Genomic DNA, 19,804 nt, shown 5'->3' with positions numbered 1-19,804 from the left:
GCAGGATTAGAGATGTTCACAAGCAGTGAAAGTAACTAAGTACATGTACTCAAGTCTCTTCTGTTTATTCTGATCTGTTTATTCTCACCTATTAAATTCAGTTCAGTTCTGATCAGTGATGATGAAGATTACAGCCACCCTCCTCATCCTCTCCTCTGTAATTCATGTCAAAGCGATCCCAGGAAGTAAGTACATTATATTTATGTTATTATATTAAAGATACTGTTATAAATCTACTCTTATTATATCAAATATTCACTCATAGATGTTACTCTTGTTATATAAAACTAGACCATACCCGGTCGGCGCAGCGCATCCGTGGGGGGATATGCGCACATGATCTGGCAACCCGGGAGGCGACATTGTTTGACACATAAACGCTAATAAGAAGCTGAGATTTGATGAAATTGAAAAACGGGCTTCACAGTTAAGTTCAGATGGTAATGGTCAATGGCTGTGTGCAAAATCAGAGCAATTGGTCCAGCCAGTGAGGAGAACCGGGTAGCTTCACCACCACTACAGAGGTTACTAGAATTATAGTAGGATAGTAGGATAGTAGGATACATGTATATTTATATTGTTATATTTATATTATTAAAATATACAGTATATTTATATCGTTATACATACATTCTATATATCTTTTGATAAATGAAATATATATCTATATTGTTATTAATATAAATAAACATTATGTCTGTTGATTATATACTGAATAACATGCTGTTATATTGATATATCAAATATACATACAGTTTATTCTTAGTGTTATTGTAGCATACACCACACACCTTTTTTATTATATATATACATATTATATTATCAGTGGTGTAAAGTAACTAAGTACATTTACTCAAGTACTGTACTTATGTACAATTTTGAGGTATTTTTACTTCTACTCCACTAGATTTCAGAGGCAAATATTATACTTTTACTCCACTACAATTATTTGAAAACTTTAGTTACTAGTTACTTTGTAGATTTTGATTACAAAATATACACTTCAGCCCTATATACATTTAGACCATTAGAAAATAGCAGATCTACAAGCTCACAATATGTCGCTTGTAGATCTGCAATTTTCAAAAGATTTTTATACATTTTAAAACTTGTGAAATTATACTATATATACTATATTCTGCATATAGTACTTTCTACTTTTGGTACTTTAAGTACATTTTGATACCAATACGTTTGTACTTTTACTCAAGTAAATAGAAAATTCTGCACTTATATTTGTAACAGAGTAGGCTATTTCTAAATTGCAGTATTGATACTTTTACTTAGGTAAAACATTTTAGTAATATTTCTACCATTGTATATAATATAATATAATATAATATAATATTACATTATATTATATTATGCTATGTTCACATCCTGAAATAAATCATTATGAATCTGTTTCATAATATTATAAAAACATTTAAATCTGTTGAATAAAATGTTTGACAGGAAGATACTTCTAATATTCACCTTTAGAACCAAACATGACTGTTTAACATGATGATGATGATGATGATGATGATGATGATGATGATGATGATAAAGAAGTAGTTTGTTGTTGAATTTAATGTCATCTTTGTTTTATCTCCAGTGTTCCACGAGCAGATTAAAGTCCTCGGCTGTTCAGACACAGTTAAAGACTCATATAAAGAGTGGATGGTGGGACTGGATGGTGAAGTGTTGTTCTACGCAGACTTCAACAAAGGGAAGATGGTGGAGCCTCAGCCTCCGTTTGTAGATCATATCACCTACATAGGAGGTTATGCAGTAGCTGTGGATCAGCAGCACTACTGCAAAGCCCAGCTGGACGCCTTTCGCACTGCCTTGAAGAAACCACCAGTGAAAGGTACATGAATACTATGAACACAATAGTTATTAACTAAACGGTTGAATATATTTAACATTAATGAAGATGTTTAACCCATTCAGTCCAGGAACACATATCTGTCATTTTAGATTTCTTTGGCTGTTCAAAAATAGCAGATCTACAAGCTCATAGCACGGCACCGAGTGCCGCGCTATGAGCTTGTAGATCTGCTATTTTTGAACAGAAAAACATGAAAAATGTTTGAGAACCACAGATATTATAGTATCATACGTTTATTTTCTTTTGTAACTGTTAGGATTTAAAAGACATTTGTAGAATCCCCAGAAGCAAATATTTGAGTTAAAAATGTTTGCTTTAAAAATATATATTTATTCAAAGATTTGCGCAAATTTTTTATGATTTTTCAAAAGTAGCCGATCTACAAGCTCATAGCGTGGCGCTATGAGCTGTGTGAAGCTCCTCCCATTTGGCTTCCTGCTGTAAATGGGTTTGGGGAGGAGGGGGTTTGAGTGGCCCCGCCCACTCATTAACTATTCTATCGTTATTTAATTAGCTTCCAATGGTTCTTAATCACTTGTCCCATTCACCTGAAGACGCTCCCTCGTCTCTCACAGTGAGTTGCAGTCAGTGTGTGGGCTGCTAGCAGTGGAAAGTAACTGAGTAGATGTACTTAAGTACTGTACTTAAGTACAATTTTGAGGTATTTGTACGTTACTTGAGTATTTCCAGTTTTCAATACTTTTACTTCTACTCCACTACATATCTGATCCAAATATTGTACTTTTACTCCACTACATTTATTTGAAAACTTAGCTACTAGTTACTTTGTAGATTTTGATTATTATTACAAAACATACATTAACCACTTCAGCCCTATTTACATTTCGGCCATTTGAAAATAGCAGATCTACAAGCTCACAATGTGTTGTGATGCGATGCAATGTGAGCTTGTAGATCTGCTATTTTCAATTTTTTTTCATACATTTGAAAACTTGAAAGGGACATTCTGCACAATGAGTACTTTTACTTTTGGTACTTTAAGTATATTTTCATACCAATACTTTTGTACTTTTACTCAAGTACATTTTGAATTCTGTACTTTTACTTGTAACAGAGTATTTCTATGTTACAGAATTGATACTTTTACTTAAGAAAAACATTTGAGTACTTTTTTCCACCACTGACTGCTGGTAGCCCCGCCTGCCTCCTATTACTCTGTGGCTCTCTCACACACACACACACACACACACACACACACACACACACACACACACACACACACACACACACACACACACACACACACACACACACACACACACACACACACACACACACACACACCTATTTTAGACTTTATGTAGTGACATATTTGGCCGATAGGGGGCAGTTAGCCTAGTGTTGATATTATACAGATGATAATAAAACTGAACATTAATGACATTTTTAATTGTCTATTTCCAGATGGATATGTGTACTATGAGGCTGCCCGCTGTGTGTTTAACTCCAGTGAGCTGAAGGACATACAGTACATATACTCAATGAATTTCGATGGTGATGAGTTCCTCAGGTGGGACAGTAGAGTAGATCAGTGGGTTGGATACACTGAGTATGGTGTGAAGAACGCAGAGCGCTGGAATAAAGATCCTACATACCTGGCTTATTGGAGAGCACAACGAGAGAGATTCTGCAAACACAACATTGAGAACTACTACCCTGCTGTTCTGAACAAGAGAGGTGAGCTGATCTCAGAGCAGCACTCAACACTCATCACCTCATAAACTATAACATGACATCATAATAAATCATTCTATTCAGAGATGATTAAGGGTGTTAATATTGATCTGATAATGATTATAAAACATTACTTAATCTGCTGAGAAACATTTCAGATCCTCTTGATTTATACTGTATCCTAACACGCTGTCACACAGTGGAAATAGCAGATCTACAAGCTCACAACATGTGGTGTCATCATCATACACAGAGTATAAATGAAACATATAGATCTATTTCTGAGTGTTTTCACTTACATATAATGACCTTCCTAAAATAGAGACACCAGGATTAATGTTTTTAAATTAACTTTAAAAAGAACCATGCAGGATAAAACACACCTCTATACACTTCATTTACCCTGATTTAATATTTTAATAGGATTCTATAGGATTGTGTGTTTTGTTTTGTTTTGTTTGTTTCTACTCTACACTTTTCTTTAAATGCTATTGCTTGGTTTATTGTTGTTCATGTAAAGCACTGTAACTAAGAATTATTTAATATGTTTAAATGACATTATATAGATGCATTCTACTTTGTATACAACTCTGTAGAATAGGGTAGAATCTACAGTATTCTATGAAACGTTAGTTCTCTGGTGCCATCTGGTGGCCAATCACAGACATTTACAGTTACAATTTACAATGTAGGCATTTATCAGACACTCTTAATCCAGAGTGATTTACAGTAAGCAAGGAAACACAAGGTAATACATCAAATACATAGAAATAGTAATCTAGGATCATAGGTAAACCAAGAACCTATCATCAGTCTAAACAGTATAATATCAAACAAATAAATAATCTGTACATTGAATCTATCCAAACTATAGGATGCCAGGTCTACAATGAACCTGGAATCTGTCTACATAACATGATATCTAAATTACATTTTAACCTTTGAGTAAGCCTGCAAGGTCATCAAGGCTAGGTCTAGTGCTACAGGCTGAGGTGGAGTCTGAAGAGGAGAGTCTCCAGATTATGGCGGAAGATTGGGAGTGAGTCTGCAGTTCTGACTGCAATAGGGAGTTTGTTCCACAGTTTAGGAGCCAGAAGGGAGAAGAGTCTAGGACGTGTGGAGCGTTGTCCAGGGTGTTTTAGAGAAGAGAGAAGAGTCTAGGACGTGTGGAGCGTTGTCCAGGGTGTTTTAGAGAAGAGAGAAGAGTCTAGGACTTGTGGAGCATTGTCCAGGGTGTTTTAGAGAAGAGAGAAGAGTCTAGGACGTGTGGAGTGTTGTCCAGGGTGTTTTAGAGAAGGTTCTGACAGTTTCCTTGTGTTAGCTGATCTGAGTGAGCGGGAGGGGTTGTAGGGTTGGATCAGGCTTGAAGATATGGGGGTGTCATACCTTTGGTTGATTTGTAGGCCAACATCAGTGTTTAGTACTCTGTGAGGGCAGCAACTGGGAGCCAATGGAGGGAGAGGAGAACGGGGGAGAGCCGGGAAACGTGAACATTTTGGCGGGTTGAAGACCAAGCGTTTTGCGGCTTTCTGGATCATTTGGATGATAAACAATTATTAATGATAATTACATTTTCCTATGACTGGTATATAATGATAATGATAATAATAATAATCTTATTTATCCAGTGGAGCCCAAAGTGAGACTGAAGTCAGAGACTCCCCCTCGTCGTGGTGAACACACTCACATGCTGAGGTGCAGCAGCTACGACTTCTATCCTAAAGTGATCCTGGTGACCTGGTGGAGAGGTCAAGAACCTTTGACCTCTGGTCTCTCCTATGCCGATGTGTCTGATGGAGACTGGTACTACCAGTACCACTCCTACCTGGAGTACACACCCAGGTACACACCTAACAGACACCTATACATAGAAATACACACCTCTACTGGTACTACCAGTACCACTCCTACCTGGAGTACACACCCAGGTACACACCTAACAGACACCTATACATAGAAATACACACCTCTACTGGTACTACCAGTACCACTCCTACCTGGAGTACACACCCAGGTACACACCTAACAGACACCTATACATAGAAATACACACCTCTACTGGTACTACCAGTACCACTCCTACCTGGAGTACACACCCAGGTACACACCTAACAGACAACTATACATAGAAATACACACCTCTATTGGTACTACCAGTACCACTCCTACCTGGAGTACACACCCAGGTACACAACTAACAGACACCTATACACAGAAATACACACCTAATAGACAACTATACATATATCCCTTAAAAATAAAACAAGTGTTACTCACTTGCTGAAAATGGCCCCCACACACACACACGCACAGGCGCACACATGCACGCATGCGCGCACACACACACACAAACACACACACACACACACACACAGACACACACACACACACACACAAATTCCTCCGAGTCCCGACCATGTTTATCACCAGTCCACTCCAGACACAACCACGCAGCAAGCTCGTCGTCGTGCACGCCTGATGAACGCCCGCGCGCGAGCGTGTTATACATGAAGGACACATGAGGACACACGATTATTTTAGGCGCAGAAGACACACACTGTGTGTAGGTACTGATCATCCTCCTCAGATAGAAAACATGCTTTGCTTTTTGAAGAGGATCATCAGCAGAAAAAAAGTATGTGTGTGTGTGTGTGTGTGTGTGCGTGTGCGTGTGCGTGTGCGTGTGCGTGTGCGTGTGTGTGTGCAGTCTGTCTATCTGGAGAAGGCGATGTTTCATTTACCCTTGAGTGGCAAAAAAAACAACTGTTGAATTTCTGTATATAGTATGTCATCAATTTGTTATCTTTTTTCCTCTGTGTGTTAAGCATGTGCAGCAGTTGTATCTGGTTTGCTCGTATAATGTGACCTTCTTCTGATCAATGTTTGGATCTATCATGTATTGTGCTTTCTGTGCAGATCCAAATAAAATAATTCAAATGTGTGTTACAGATCAGGAGAGAAGATCACATGCATGGTGGAACATCCCAGCCTCACCGCGCCTATCAAGATGGACTGGGGTCAGTTACTATAATCTACTGTAATCTACTGTACTCTATACTATAATATAGTGTAATCTACTGTAATTAGTGTAATGTGTTACACTTTTAAGGGTTCCAGCATTCTTCTCTTTTTGTATCTGAAGGTACATTTGTTTTAAAGAAAGGAAACAAACAGCACGCAAATTAAAAACAAGACACAATAATAATACAGACATCAGAAATAAAAATCTGTACAAATACATTAAAACATCCTAAAAAAGTAACTATTCTAATAAGAAGGTCATGACAAGAGCCTCACCTACTTAGAGCTTAAGTGTCATGTCTAGATGAGGTCCATCATCTGTGTTTACTAATGGCTGCAGATACAAAGACATTTATAGAATTTATAGAATTTACACATCATGGTCAGAAGTTGCTGGAGTGAAGGAGCTGAAAGTGACTGTAAAGTATGAGAACAGTCCTGAGAGATGGAACTGGTCTTATATAAATGCTGCATTAATATCAATGGTAAGGATTGAGAACTAGGATTGAGAAGCCGGGGTTCGATCCCCGGCCAGTTCAAGGACTACCAAAGTGGAACCCCCTGCTTGGCACTCAGCATGAAGGGTTGGGATGGGGGGGGGGGGGGGGGGGGGTAGGTCTCTGTGACTAGAGTCACATCAAGGGTTGGGTTGGGGGGGTTAGTCTCTGTGACTAGAGTATGATATGATATGTGATATGATATTTGTATTGTCAGATGATTCCATGTCAGAGTCAGTGAGGAACCAGGTGTTTTAATCCACTGTAATAATATATCATATCATTAATATAATATTTGTGTTGACAGATTTCTCCATGCCAGAGTCAGTGAAGAACAAGGTGGCCATGGGAGCATCAGGTCTGGTTCTGGGTCTGGTCTTGTTCCTGTCTGGATTCATCTACTTCCAGTGGAAGAAACGAGGCGATTAACATGTTTTATTAACATGTTTAATTAACATGTTTCATTAATTATTATACTACCAGTGGAAGAAATGAGGTCAGATCAACAGAGGATCACATGACATGTGGAACCCTCACAGAAATGCAAACAAACAAACAAACAAACATGTAAAGCCACAACCTAAACTGGTTTATATTGGTTTAGAACCTTAACCGGTTTAGACCAGTTTAGATGACCTAGTTAGAGGTCAAAGTGTGTTCTATGTTGTCACATTTAGCTTTAATACATCAGTGTTACATTTAGTCCTAAATAAGAGTCAAATGTTCACATTAGTTCTGATGCAACATGTGACCCTGATGACTGAACCCTAATGTTGTTGTGTTATTGTGTTATTGTGTTGTGTTGTGTGTACATGTATGCATTTTATAGAGAAATACACACAATACAGCACATAGGATTTATTTGTGTGTGTGTTTTAACTGTCTCTCTTCTTCTTCTATCAGGTCGTATTCTGGTGCCGACAACCAATGACGATCTTTAGACTCCTCCCACACACCCAGGTTCACTTCCTCTTTCTTTTTAATTATTTTCAATTCTTTCCATCACTATCAGGACCCAATGATTCAGTACATTTAGACAGGGCAAAAGCTATAACAACCTGATTAACAGGTGTATCTAACTTCTCTCAGTTGTTCCTAATATGATTTTTCGCGTAGAATCCATTTCTGCTTGGGTCATTTTTGTATTGCGCATAGTTAATGAGATAATTTGCATATTTGATTAAACTAGCAGAATTAACGAGTAGAGGTCATCCAACTTGTGTTTTGGTGGTTTTCTGACAAACTAATGAACATTTTATCTCATTCAGGCGTAAGGACCTTTACAGTGTAACCAGTGGGTATATGGTAGCTGTGTCTACTATTTCAGTGAACTGAACCCAATGATTCAGTTCATTGAACACAACATTTCAGTGAACTGAACCCAATGATTCAGTTCATTGAACACAACATTTCAGTGAACTGAACCCAATGATTCAGTTCATTGAAAACACTGACCATTCTATCACTAGCAGGATCAAAGACAGAACCTTGTGGTCCAAAGGAGAGTGTTCTACCAACTGAGCTGCCCTTCCTACTAAGATACACTATTGACAAAGTATTGGTCAAATGTTGTTTGAATAGGGGGCACGGTGGCGCAGTCGGTAGCGCTGTCGCCTCACAGCTAGAAGGTCCTGGGTTCGATTCCCGCCAGGGACGCTGTGGGCGCTGGGGGCGTGTTCTCTCCTCCACGTCATCGGCGCCCATACCCTAGGTGGGGTTGGTGAAAGGGCCTACTCTGTGTGGAGTTTGCATGTTCTCCCCGTGTCTCCTAGGGTAGTTAATACCCTCACAAAAAACATGTAGTAATCCTGGTCACTATACTGCCTCCCCCTGGTCAGCCGGGGCGCCTGATGGAGGAGAAGGGAACTGGTTGGAATAACGTGTTCCTTCCACGCGCTATGTCCAACCAGGGAAACTCCCCCCTGTCGGGTGATAAGAAGCGGCCTGCTTGCTCCTCATGCATTGAAGGAGACATGAGCTTCAGCTTGGGCCCTCCCTAGGCTGGCAGAGGGTAGGTAGTGCCCAGGATTACATAGGCAATTGGCACTGGGTGAAAAAATGTGGGTTAAAAAATCGTGGGACAAAAATTATTAAAAAAAAAAAAAAAAAAAATGTTGTTTGAATGGACTGAGTTGTTTCTACTTTGATGGTTACTGTAGTTGCAGGAAGGCTGCTGGGAGGTTAGGTTTTTAACTAGTTTACTTATAACTTGTTCATGATCTATTAACTATTTAAAGCATAGTTTTAAATGATTAAATCATTAACCACTAACACACATTTAACAAGTCATGAATAACACATTAACTAATAATTTGGGAATGATTAATTCACTATTATAAGGTAGGGTTATTCTAAAGTGTTAACATGTTCACACAGTTAATACATTCTGATTCTTATTGGTTTATTGTCTTTTCACAGAACACCTGGGTGTGTTTTCAGAGAAGCAGAAAGTCATCGCTGCCCCTGGTGGAGAGAGGAGGCAATACATGTGTGTCCATTCAGCTTTTAAATAATCATAACAGCAGCACAATGATGACATCATCAACCTTTTAAATAATCATAACAGCAGCACAATGATGACATCATCAACCTTTTTCCCAGATGTGTCTTTTAAACAATTAAAAATGCTAATTGGCTAGCCAAGGCTAACGATAATTAGTGTGGAGACTTGTGGAGTCTTTTTCGCCCAGGTCGACGTGGTTTTGAGGTGAGGTTAGGGTTAAGGTTAGGTTTGTAGACATAGTTTTAGTGAGGTTAAAGTCATTTATTATGTAATCATTTATAATGTGTGATAATTAATGTGTTACGATCATTATGACATCAGTCCCTGTGATGGGTGGACCTGATCCTCTAGGGGTCTGGGGTGATGGGTGGACCTATATCCTCTAGGATGGTCTGAGGTGATGGGTCCACCCAAATTAGACAATGGTGGGCTGCCATAGTCTAGGAAATGAATGGGAAACACTGATGACATGCAATCATTTATGTTAAGCAATGATTTATATGTAATCATCACTTATTTGTTTTAGCTCTTGCTCATTTGATTTCTCTATGTGTCTCATCTGTTTAAGAAAGTAGGTAGCTGATATATTGCACTTTTACCTTAGCCCTAGGTATACTCTTAGTTGCTTGTTTTAGAAGAGAATGCACTTCAGACTTCTGGTGATTAGTAGTTTTCTTGGCTACCTATGTTGAATGCACTTATTGTAAGTCACTATGGATAAAAGTGTCTGCTAAATGACTGTTATGTAATGTAATGTAATTTACAATATGTAATTATGAGCAGGGGAGCAGATCTTAGGGCGAACCACATGAAAAGACTTTCTGGAGGGAACATCAATAATATCACCAACATAGAGCTAACACTTGGACTAATAATGTTCACAATGATTACAGTTTGTCTGACATTTAGCATAAAAAAAATCACCAAATCCATGTTCAATATATGAAACAAACTATAATGTTATGATGTAAATAATCCGTTAGAGGTTGACATCACATGATTTAACTACAAACACATGAACATGCCTCCATGTTTAACTGCAGGTTTTACAAACATGGATTCTTTCACATTAATTCAAATGATTTGATAAATCTAAACTAAACAGTCAGATGACCTCTGCACAGCAGGGGGTCTGACAGGACACACTGAGTTAATGCTATTTACAACATTTAGGTTTGTCTGTTTATCTGATTTAATGTTGATGAGTTAAAACAGACAACACACACACACACACACACACACACACACAATGTGTCTAATTCAGACGGTTTAGATATTCCTTGGTCAGTATTATTTATCTTTATGTTTTTCAGCTCCACTGTTGTGTTTCTATCGTTCATATTGGCTGAACTTCACTCATTAAACTAGTTAACAGCTCTGTGGACAAGTGATGATGATGAAGATGATGAAGCTTGTGGATGTATTTATGTGGTAATTGTTGATGATCAGGACACACGGGTGGCAAAAACAAAACCTTGAAATATGTATTTTAAATGATATAATTTATTTCTAAATACTTTATTGTGTCAGACATGTCCCCTCTTTCTCCCTGGGATCTGCACCCCTGACCATGAATGGTTTGAACTTTAGCCGTTAGATTGTGGGTTTCATTTGCTTGGTTTGAATATCAATAAAAGAAGGAGAAACATTGTGTCACATTGAGTCACTCTGACTTCCACAAGGTCACACCAAACCCAGTATTTACAATTTCCAATACTTCTACTTTTACTCCACTACATCTCAGAGGCAAATATTACACTTTTACTCTACTACATTTATTTGAAAACTTTAGTTACTAGTTACATTTCAGATATACATTATGACATCATGAAGCATACATTAACCACTTCAACCCTATTTTATACATAGGCTATTTGAAAATAGCAGATCTACAAGCTCACAACGCGTCGCATCGCGACGCGTTGTGAGCTTGTAGAATTTGAGTGCTTTTTCCACCACTGCCAAGGACAAACCTTTGTTTACCATGTTGATGATGAAGAGACTCATTTTTCGTTCACACGTATACGGGTATTCTTTTAAATAAACGTTTTAGTTTTGGTTAAGATCTGCGTCTGCACGGCCCCGTTTACAAACATATCTCTGTCCACACAGCAACGTATTAAGACAGTAAAAACACAGCTGTCATCACAAGACTGTCTATTAACAGCGCTCAACAACTGCAGTCTCGTGATGATAGACACATATATCTTAATATCTCCTAATTAAGACAGTTACAGCGTCTGCTGCTATAGCGCTGTACCATCTGAAGCAGTGACACAACATGAGGCCCCAGACCCCAATAACTCTAGTGATGAGGAGGTAGAACTGCTGGGAACAACAAGTCCCAGTGCTCCCAATGAGCAGGTTGGTGCCTTGCATGGTTTGTTTTGGTCGGGTGCGGACACAGTGTGTGTGACTGAATGTGTGTGTGTGTGTGTGTGTGTGTGTGTGTGTGTGTGTGTGTGTGTGTGTGTGTGTGTGTGTGTGTGTGTGTGTGTGTGTGTGTGTGTGTGTGTGTGTGTGTGTGTGTGTGTGTGTGTGTGAATGAATGGGTAAATGTAGCTTAAATAATAATGCACATTTAAGTGCTTTGGATAAAAGCGCTATACTATATAAATGCCCCAATGATCATTTACCATTTAGGTGGGGGTGAACCTAGATAAAGGCATAAACCTGCTGGAAGAGGCTTCTGAGCCAGGGCCCTCATATACCCAGTCACCACAGTCTGAAGCAGAGGGTCGGGCACCAGCAGCAGCGCAAGAAGTTACACTGCCTGTTGAGGCGGCCCAGCCGGCCCAAACAACGGAGGATTCCTACAACAGTGATCCTGCTGGTTGGGGTAAAGTTGATGACAGAGTTCAATCATACTGGATAAAGATGGGGTTAGGGTTAGGGTCATGTCAAAATAAGGCGGTGGATAAGGAGCAAAAGAGATTTTTCTCAAAATCTTTTTTCAAACGTGAGCTCCAAAACGGTTACATGGCGGCTTTCCGACATGTCGCCTTTCCGACGTTAACGAACCCTCACCCTAACCCTAACCGCACGCGGAAGCCACTAGTCGGAGTGGCGAGATGTCGGCATGGAAGACGGTTACCCTCCAAAACGGCGAGCTGGTGTCCAGAGAATGGCTTCTTTATTCTTTATATTATTATTATTAATATGTGTAATTGTATTCTCCAGTGTTTTGGGACTACAAGTGAGGCTTTACAGGCTGTGCGTCTGGACCTGTGTAATGCAGTTGATTTAGTCCGATCGTTGAGGCTTGTGAGATAACTTTGATGTGTTTGAGGCACAAGCTAAAATTATGTCTCCAACAGTCTCAACACTTTACAAAGCAGACATAGATAGACAAAGAAAACGTACAGTTCAGGTGGATGAGTCCACAGCACATGAGGTTAACTTATCAGGCAGAGAAAAGTTCTCCTCTGGTGTATATTTGACTGTTATGGATAGGTTAATTGCAGAACTAGATCACAGGTATAAGTCATATAATGACCTCAGCAACACTTTTGGCTTCCTGAACAATATCGCTGCTCTGTCTGCACAAGAGCTGTGCAATAAAGCAGCTAATCTCCAGAGGAGATATTCAACACACTTGGAGTTCAACTTTGTGGAAGAGGTTGTCCAATACAAAGAATACATCAGCAGTGATGATACTTCTTCTGCAATAGAGCTTTTCCAGTCTCTGAGGAAAAACAAATCTGCAGTCCTACTTCCCAAATGTGGACATTGCTTTTAGGCTTTACCTGACATTACCTGTGACTAATGCAAGTGGTGAGCGCAGTTTCTCTAAACTGGCACTAATAAAGAATAGACTGAGATCCACAATGGGACAATACAGGATAAATAGTCTGACTCTAACGTCATTCGAGAGTGACTTCCTCCGCAAATTGGATTTTGATTAAGGACTTTTCTGCCAAGAAATCCAGAAGACACAACATCTAAAATGTAAGCATCATACAGAATACAGTTCATATTTCACAGATGTCATGTTCATCATGTTGACTGTTTCTGTATTGCCTTTGTATGGGATATTATAGCTTACAGTTAACAATCCTTGGTCAGTGATGGTTTGTGTCCTGTATGCAAACAGAAAAAAAGAGAATATACTGGATCACTACTTGTTAGGGTTGAAACACACAGCTTGCTTAAGCTTATACTGTATGGATCACTTGTTATTGTGTTTGTAACACAGCTTGCTTTTGCTTACACTTGCTTACACAGGGTCTGGATCACTAACTGTTATTGTGTTCTTGATATTAAGAAGCATAAAATAAAGCTTTCACATTGCACAGTGCATACTCTTTCTTTATTGCTCATCTCTGTTACAGTGATTGTTTTATCAGTGCACATTGTGAAAAAAGGTATTTGACCCTTCCCTTCACAGCTAATAGAGATTTTTTTATTTTAAGAATCAGTTCAGAATTGAATGAGTATGTATGGCTATAGTTAAATGTGAAGCTCTTTCTGCTATAATACATTACACATTATACATTTTTTTGGACCGAAATAACCGAATTAACCCCGAAATAAAAAGAAAAACAACCCGAAAAACCTGACGAGTTGTGAGCTTGTAGATCTGCTATTCTCAAATAACAGATGTATACAGGTTTCATGTGGTCAAACTATATTCAAATAAACGGTTACACATAGTTCACTTTTTCTTTTCTTGTAGCAATTTTTAATTTACAGAACATTGTCAAATTGCATTACATTTAGTGCAAATAATAACACTTCCGATGTACAACATAGAAATATACAAAGTATGTCCATTCCTTTGACAAAATATAAAAATTAAAAAGGCTAAACGTTCATTCTTCTGCTGATTTTTAATTTCCTCTTTTAAACCATTCAACTTTATAACGTGGATTCTCTCCAAACACACCGACCCCCTCTAGGACCCAGAGGCACATCCACCGCTCAGGGATTCCCTCTGAAATACCAACTTTAAATCGGGGGTTCTCAAGGTGCGTTCCAGGGACCCCCAGGGGTCCTTGAGAGGGTTCCAATCTAAATGATTGATAGGAACCAAATGGACCCTTACAGATCTGTAACTCTGATGTTACAATGTTAGTGCACAATAGAGAGACAGACAGACAGACAGACAGACAGACAGACAGACAGACAGACAGACAGACAGACAGACAGTAATCATAATGATGTCACCTGTTCTTCTATCTTATCCTGTCGGTCCAGAGCTGCTTCCACAGCATCGAAGAACTCGTCCTCATTTATCAGACTGTTGGGTCCTTCCTGGAAGACAGACAGACAGGCAGGCAGACAGACAGACAGGCAGACAGACAGACAGGTGACCTGGTAGTCTGGTCCTCTGTACTGAGACTTCTTCTTCATCTCATTCATGACTGATTTGTAGGAGTCTTACACTCGCCTACGCTTCTCCAGCTCCCACACACACACACACACACACACACACACACACACACACACACACACACACACACACACACACACACACACACACACACACACACACACAGTTGTCTTAGAACAGTGTCATTTTAGATTTCTTTGGGCTATTCAAAAATAGCAGATCTACAAGCTCATAGCGTGGCACCGAGTGCCAATAAATATATATTCTACAAAATGTCTTCTAAAACCTAACCGTTTAGAAGAAAAAACATATGTTTCTATGACTCAGTGGTTCTCAACCTTTTTCATGTCAAGGACCCCCAGAATGATATGTAATTGGCCGTGGACCCCCATCTCAAAATATTTAGTTCCAGGGACCCCCATCTCAAAATATTTAGTTCCAGGGACCCCCATCTCAAAATATTTAGTTCCAGGGACCCCCATCTCAAAATATTTAGTTCCAGGGACCCCCAGAAGGACAGATTTGAGTAAAAAAAAATGCTTAAAAAAATATATATATATTCAAAGACTTGCACCAATTTAGAGCAATAAAAATAGCAGATCTACAAGCTCATAGCACGGCAGCAAGTGCAGCGCTATGAACTTGTATATCTGCAATTGTTTTGGTATAAAACGTGAATAAAGTGGTTACAAAGTGGTGTTCCCGGGTTGAAGGGGTTAATGTAGTAAAAAAAGCCTACAGGGTTCAGAGGGTAAATTCCATTCGCCCAAACTCGCTCACTCGCTCACTCTCCTCGCTTCCTACACTCGCGCCTAAGCCCCGCCCCTATGAGGAGCCGAGGATTATTTGTGAGGACAGAGTGGTGGAGCGGTTGGTCTCACAGGATCAGAATGACCTCAGTGTCATTTCAAAGCCACGGAAAATTCCACGATCACTTATGACGTTTGATACAGCTGGACCAGAGCAGAGCCGTGGATGAAAATATACATAGAATAATATGCAGGTATAGAATAATATACATGTATAGAATAATATACATGTATAGAATAATATACATGTATAGAATAATATGCAGGTATAGAATAATATACATGCATAGAATAATATGCAGGCATAGAATAATATGCAGGTATAGAATAATATGCAGGTATAGAATAATATGCAGGTATAGAATAATATGCAGGTATAGAATAATACAGAATATAAGAATAGACAATTCATCAATGTGGATAAATGGCCTCATTGTTATCTTTATAGTTAACATTTTGTACAAAGCCATTTATTCCTGAAATAGTGAACGAAGCGCCAGGATGAACAAACTGACATTTATGAATTAAATCCTGACCCGTCCCTCATGAGAGTGTGTCTGCTGCCTGTTCCTAAAACCACCTTATAGAGAGACCACTGGAGAGACAGACAGACAGACAGACAGACAGACAGACAGACAGACAGACAGACAGACAGTAATGACATGTGTGTGAGTGGTTCTGAAGCAATCTCGCATTTATGGCAGAATCACTATTTTGAGCTGTTTAACTGTGTGAAAAGCAGGTGGAAACAGTACTCACATTTCTTACTTAAGTAAAAGTATCAATACTGCAATACAGAAATACTCTGTTACAAGTAAAAGTCCGGAATTCAAAATTGACTCGAGTAAAAGTACAAAGGTATTGGTGTCAGAATGTACTTAAAGTACAAAAGTAAAAAGTACTCCTTATGCAGAATGTCCCATTTCACAAGTTCAAAGTGTAAAACATAGTTTACTGAGGTTAAGGTTAGAAATAAAGTTAGGTTTAGACATAGTTTTACTGAGGTTAAGGTTAGGAATAAGGTTAGGTTTAGACATAGTTTTACTGAGGTTAAGGTTAGGAATAAGGTTAGGTTTAGACATAGTTTTACTGAGGTTAAGGTTAGGAATAAGGTTAGGTTTAGACATAGTTTTACTGAGGTTAAGGTTAGGAATAAGGTTAGGTTTAGACATAGTTTTACTGAGGTTAAGGTTAGGAATAAGGTTAGGTTTAGACATAGTTTTACTGAGGTTAAGGTTAGGAATAAGGTTAGGTTTAGACATAGTTTTACTGAGGTTAAGGTTAGGAATAAGGTTAGGTTTAGACATAGTTTTACTGAGGTTACGTTTAGGAATAAGGTTAGGTTTAGACATAGTCAGTGGTGGAAGAAGTACTCAGATATTTTACTGAAGTAAAAGTAGCAATACCATAATATAAAAATACTCTGTTACACGTAAAAGGCCTGTGTTCAAAATGTTACTTGAGTAAAAGTACAAAAGTATTGGCATCAAAATAAACTTAAAAGTACCAAAAGTAAAAGTACTAAAATGTTTGAAAATAGCAGATCTACAAGCTCACAACGCGTCGCATCGCGACGCGTTGTGAGCTTGTAGATCTGCTATTTTCAAAAAGCCTAGGTACAGTATAAAATAGGGATGAAGTAGTTAATGCATGTTTTATAATATAATAATGTATTTCTGCAAAGTAACTAGTAACTAAAGCTTTCAAATACGTTTAGAAATACTTGGTGGCGACCGTTCTGAGGTCACCGTATTTGACCCGGGACGAGCGTGTTTTGGGAGCGAGCGTTCTTGTATTCTTCCTAAAAAACTATATTAACAACAACAATAAGAACAATAACAATATAATAACAATAACACACTGTACCTCCGGACATCTCCAGAGATGAAGGTGAAGGTAAGGGCGTGGCCACCAGGTGGGCGGAGCCACGGCTCCGGTTGGAGATCCGGTGATGTCTGAGGAACAACCCACTGGAGTGGAGTCTGAGCGCCCCTTCATCATCCTCATCATCATCCTCCTCCTCCTCAGAGCTCCTCAGATGCACACAGATGAAGATGCTTCTTTTACTAGAGCAGAAAAAACACATCAGTATCACCATTATTTATAACCTTTTCCTCCATTACCATTAAACATTTAAATAAATAAATAGCAAATATCCACTATTTTCTCCAGCATTGTAAAACAGAAAATAATTAATTTTAACACTTATGTTTTTATTTTACATTATTCTGGGGCTCTGCGATGCACATATCTCAATATGTATGCCAAATATCTCAATAGCTATACAATATGTATAACAATATATTTAAATTCCAGACATCTTGTGTTGTTTATAGCAACTAAAGACAGTTGCTTCCTACTCAAACGTACTTCATCTGAACATGTTTAGTGCCAGGGAGCCCCATATACTACATTTGTGTTGTTACAATGTTTACAATATTACACATTTTATTTCAACATTTGTTTTGAAAATAGCAAATGTATACAGTGTGTAGGTTTAAATGTCTCATGGTCTATAAACTACATTAGTAGCTTATTTTCATAGTCCTGGTTGCTTATTTCTCTCACTAAATCACCACTGCTTGGTGGTGTAAAAAGTACTCCAGTACTGAAACATAATAACATAAACATAAATAACATCACTCTGACACATGACAGTCATATCATGACAGTCATGAAGGAACTTCAACCTGGTTTTGTCTCTTTCTCCATTTACAACCCGTACATCTACATAAACGTTCACATTTACAATATAAAGTGCTGACCTCATGGCCACGGATGTTAACATTATGTACGGGCCCTCAGAAGTACCCGTATCTTCCGTATTGTTTAATAAAAAGCATTTTAATCCGATTGGTGGCCATGTGGCCAAGTGCTTTCAACTACGCGCACCTATCGGTTGGGAGGTGTACTGCACTCTGATACATTATACTCGATGAGAAAATGGCCACCGATAGGATTAAAATGCTTTTTATTATACAATACTGAAGATACGGGTACTTATAAAGACCCGTACATAGTTGTAACATCCATGGCCATGAGGTAAACACTTTATATTAAAAATATGAACGTTTATGTAGATGTACGGACTGTTAATGGAGAAAGTACAAACACCAGGTTGAAATTCTGCCATGACGCTCGCGACAGACAAGCGTCACGTGACCCATGGCTACACTGCTTGTTGACATGTTTGTTTACCTTTGACTCCCAGAGGAGGAGAACAGCAGGAGGTGCGAGGAGGAGGAGGAGGAGGAGGTGTTCATAAACAACACATTAAAGCTCTTCCTGTCAGCCAGCGCGTGCAGAGGGTTGATATTTGATGAAGGAAACCTCTCACCAAGCGACACCAGAACCACCTCCACGGGCGCCGCCATCTTGAATGACGCAGAGCGTAAACGTATGTGCTGACGGCATGACGTATGATGATGAAGCAACGTATGTGAGAGAGAGCTGCCTGGTGGAAGAAAATAATTTTTTTTTTTACTTAAGTAAGAGTGTCAATACTGTCCAGTGGTGGATTGAAGTACTCAGATATTTTACTTAAGTGAAAGTAAAAAATACCACAATATAAAAAATACTCAGTTACTTGTAAAAGGCCTGTGTTCAAAATGTTACTTGAGTAAAAGTACAAAAAGTATTGGCATCAAAATATACTTAAAGTATCAAAAGTAAAAGCATTACATTTTTGGAAAATAGCAGATCTACAAGCTCACAATGGGTCGCGATGCGACACGTTGTGAGCTTGTAGATCTGCTATTTTCAAATAGCCTATATAGGGCTAAAGTGGTTAAAGGTAAGGTAAGTGATATATATATTTTTTTTTTTGTTAAAAGGTTAAAGTAGTATATTGTGATAGTAATCATTGCTACAGAGCATTTGTTCGGTCACATGGTCTCTCCAGCTCTTTACTAAACAGAATATAATACATGTTCAGGTGACAACATTTAAGCCAATCAGGAGAGAGCACTGAAAATGCATTTTCTGTAAGAAACAAACACTCTTCACACCTTTAATGTATGTTTTAAAATGTAATTCTTTATATCTGCATAGTAACTAGTAACCAAAGTTTTCAAT

The 19,804-nt window shown here is 38.6% G+C and overlaps 1 protein-coding gene across 1 annotated transcript in view; it reads left to right on the top strand.

The window, feature by feature from the left end:
- The window catches only part of LOC311044508 (H-2 class II histocompatibility antigen, E-S beta chain-like), a 246,425-nt gene that overhangs the window by 196,959 nt on the left and 29,662 nt on the right, over window positions 1-19,804 (top strand). Inside the window, exon 4 of the mRNA XM_084056148.1 lies at window positions 1,598-1,852. Within this exon, the coding sequence (XP_083912274.1) occupies window positions 1,598-1,852 (255 nt within the window). The remainder of the gene's footprint in view (window positions 1-1,597; window positions 1,853-19,804) is intronic.

The sequence above is a fragment of the Gymnoscopelus microlampas genome (genome assembly GCF_963454915.1).
Source record: "Gymnoscopelus microlampas genome assembly, chromosome: 4".
NCBI lineage: Eukaryota > Metazoa > Chordata > Actinopteri > Myctophiformes > Myctophidae > Gymnoscopelus > Gymnoscopelus microlampas.
Note: the sequence above shows the minus strand (reverse complement) of the source record. Positions and strands in the feature narration are given on the sequence as shown.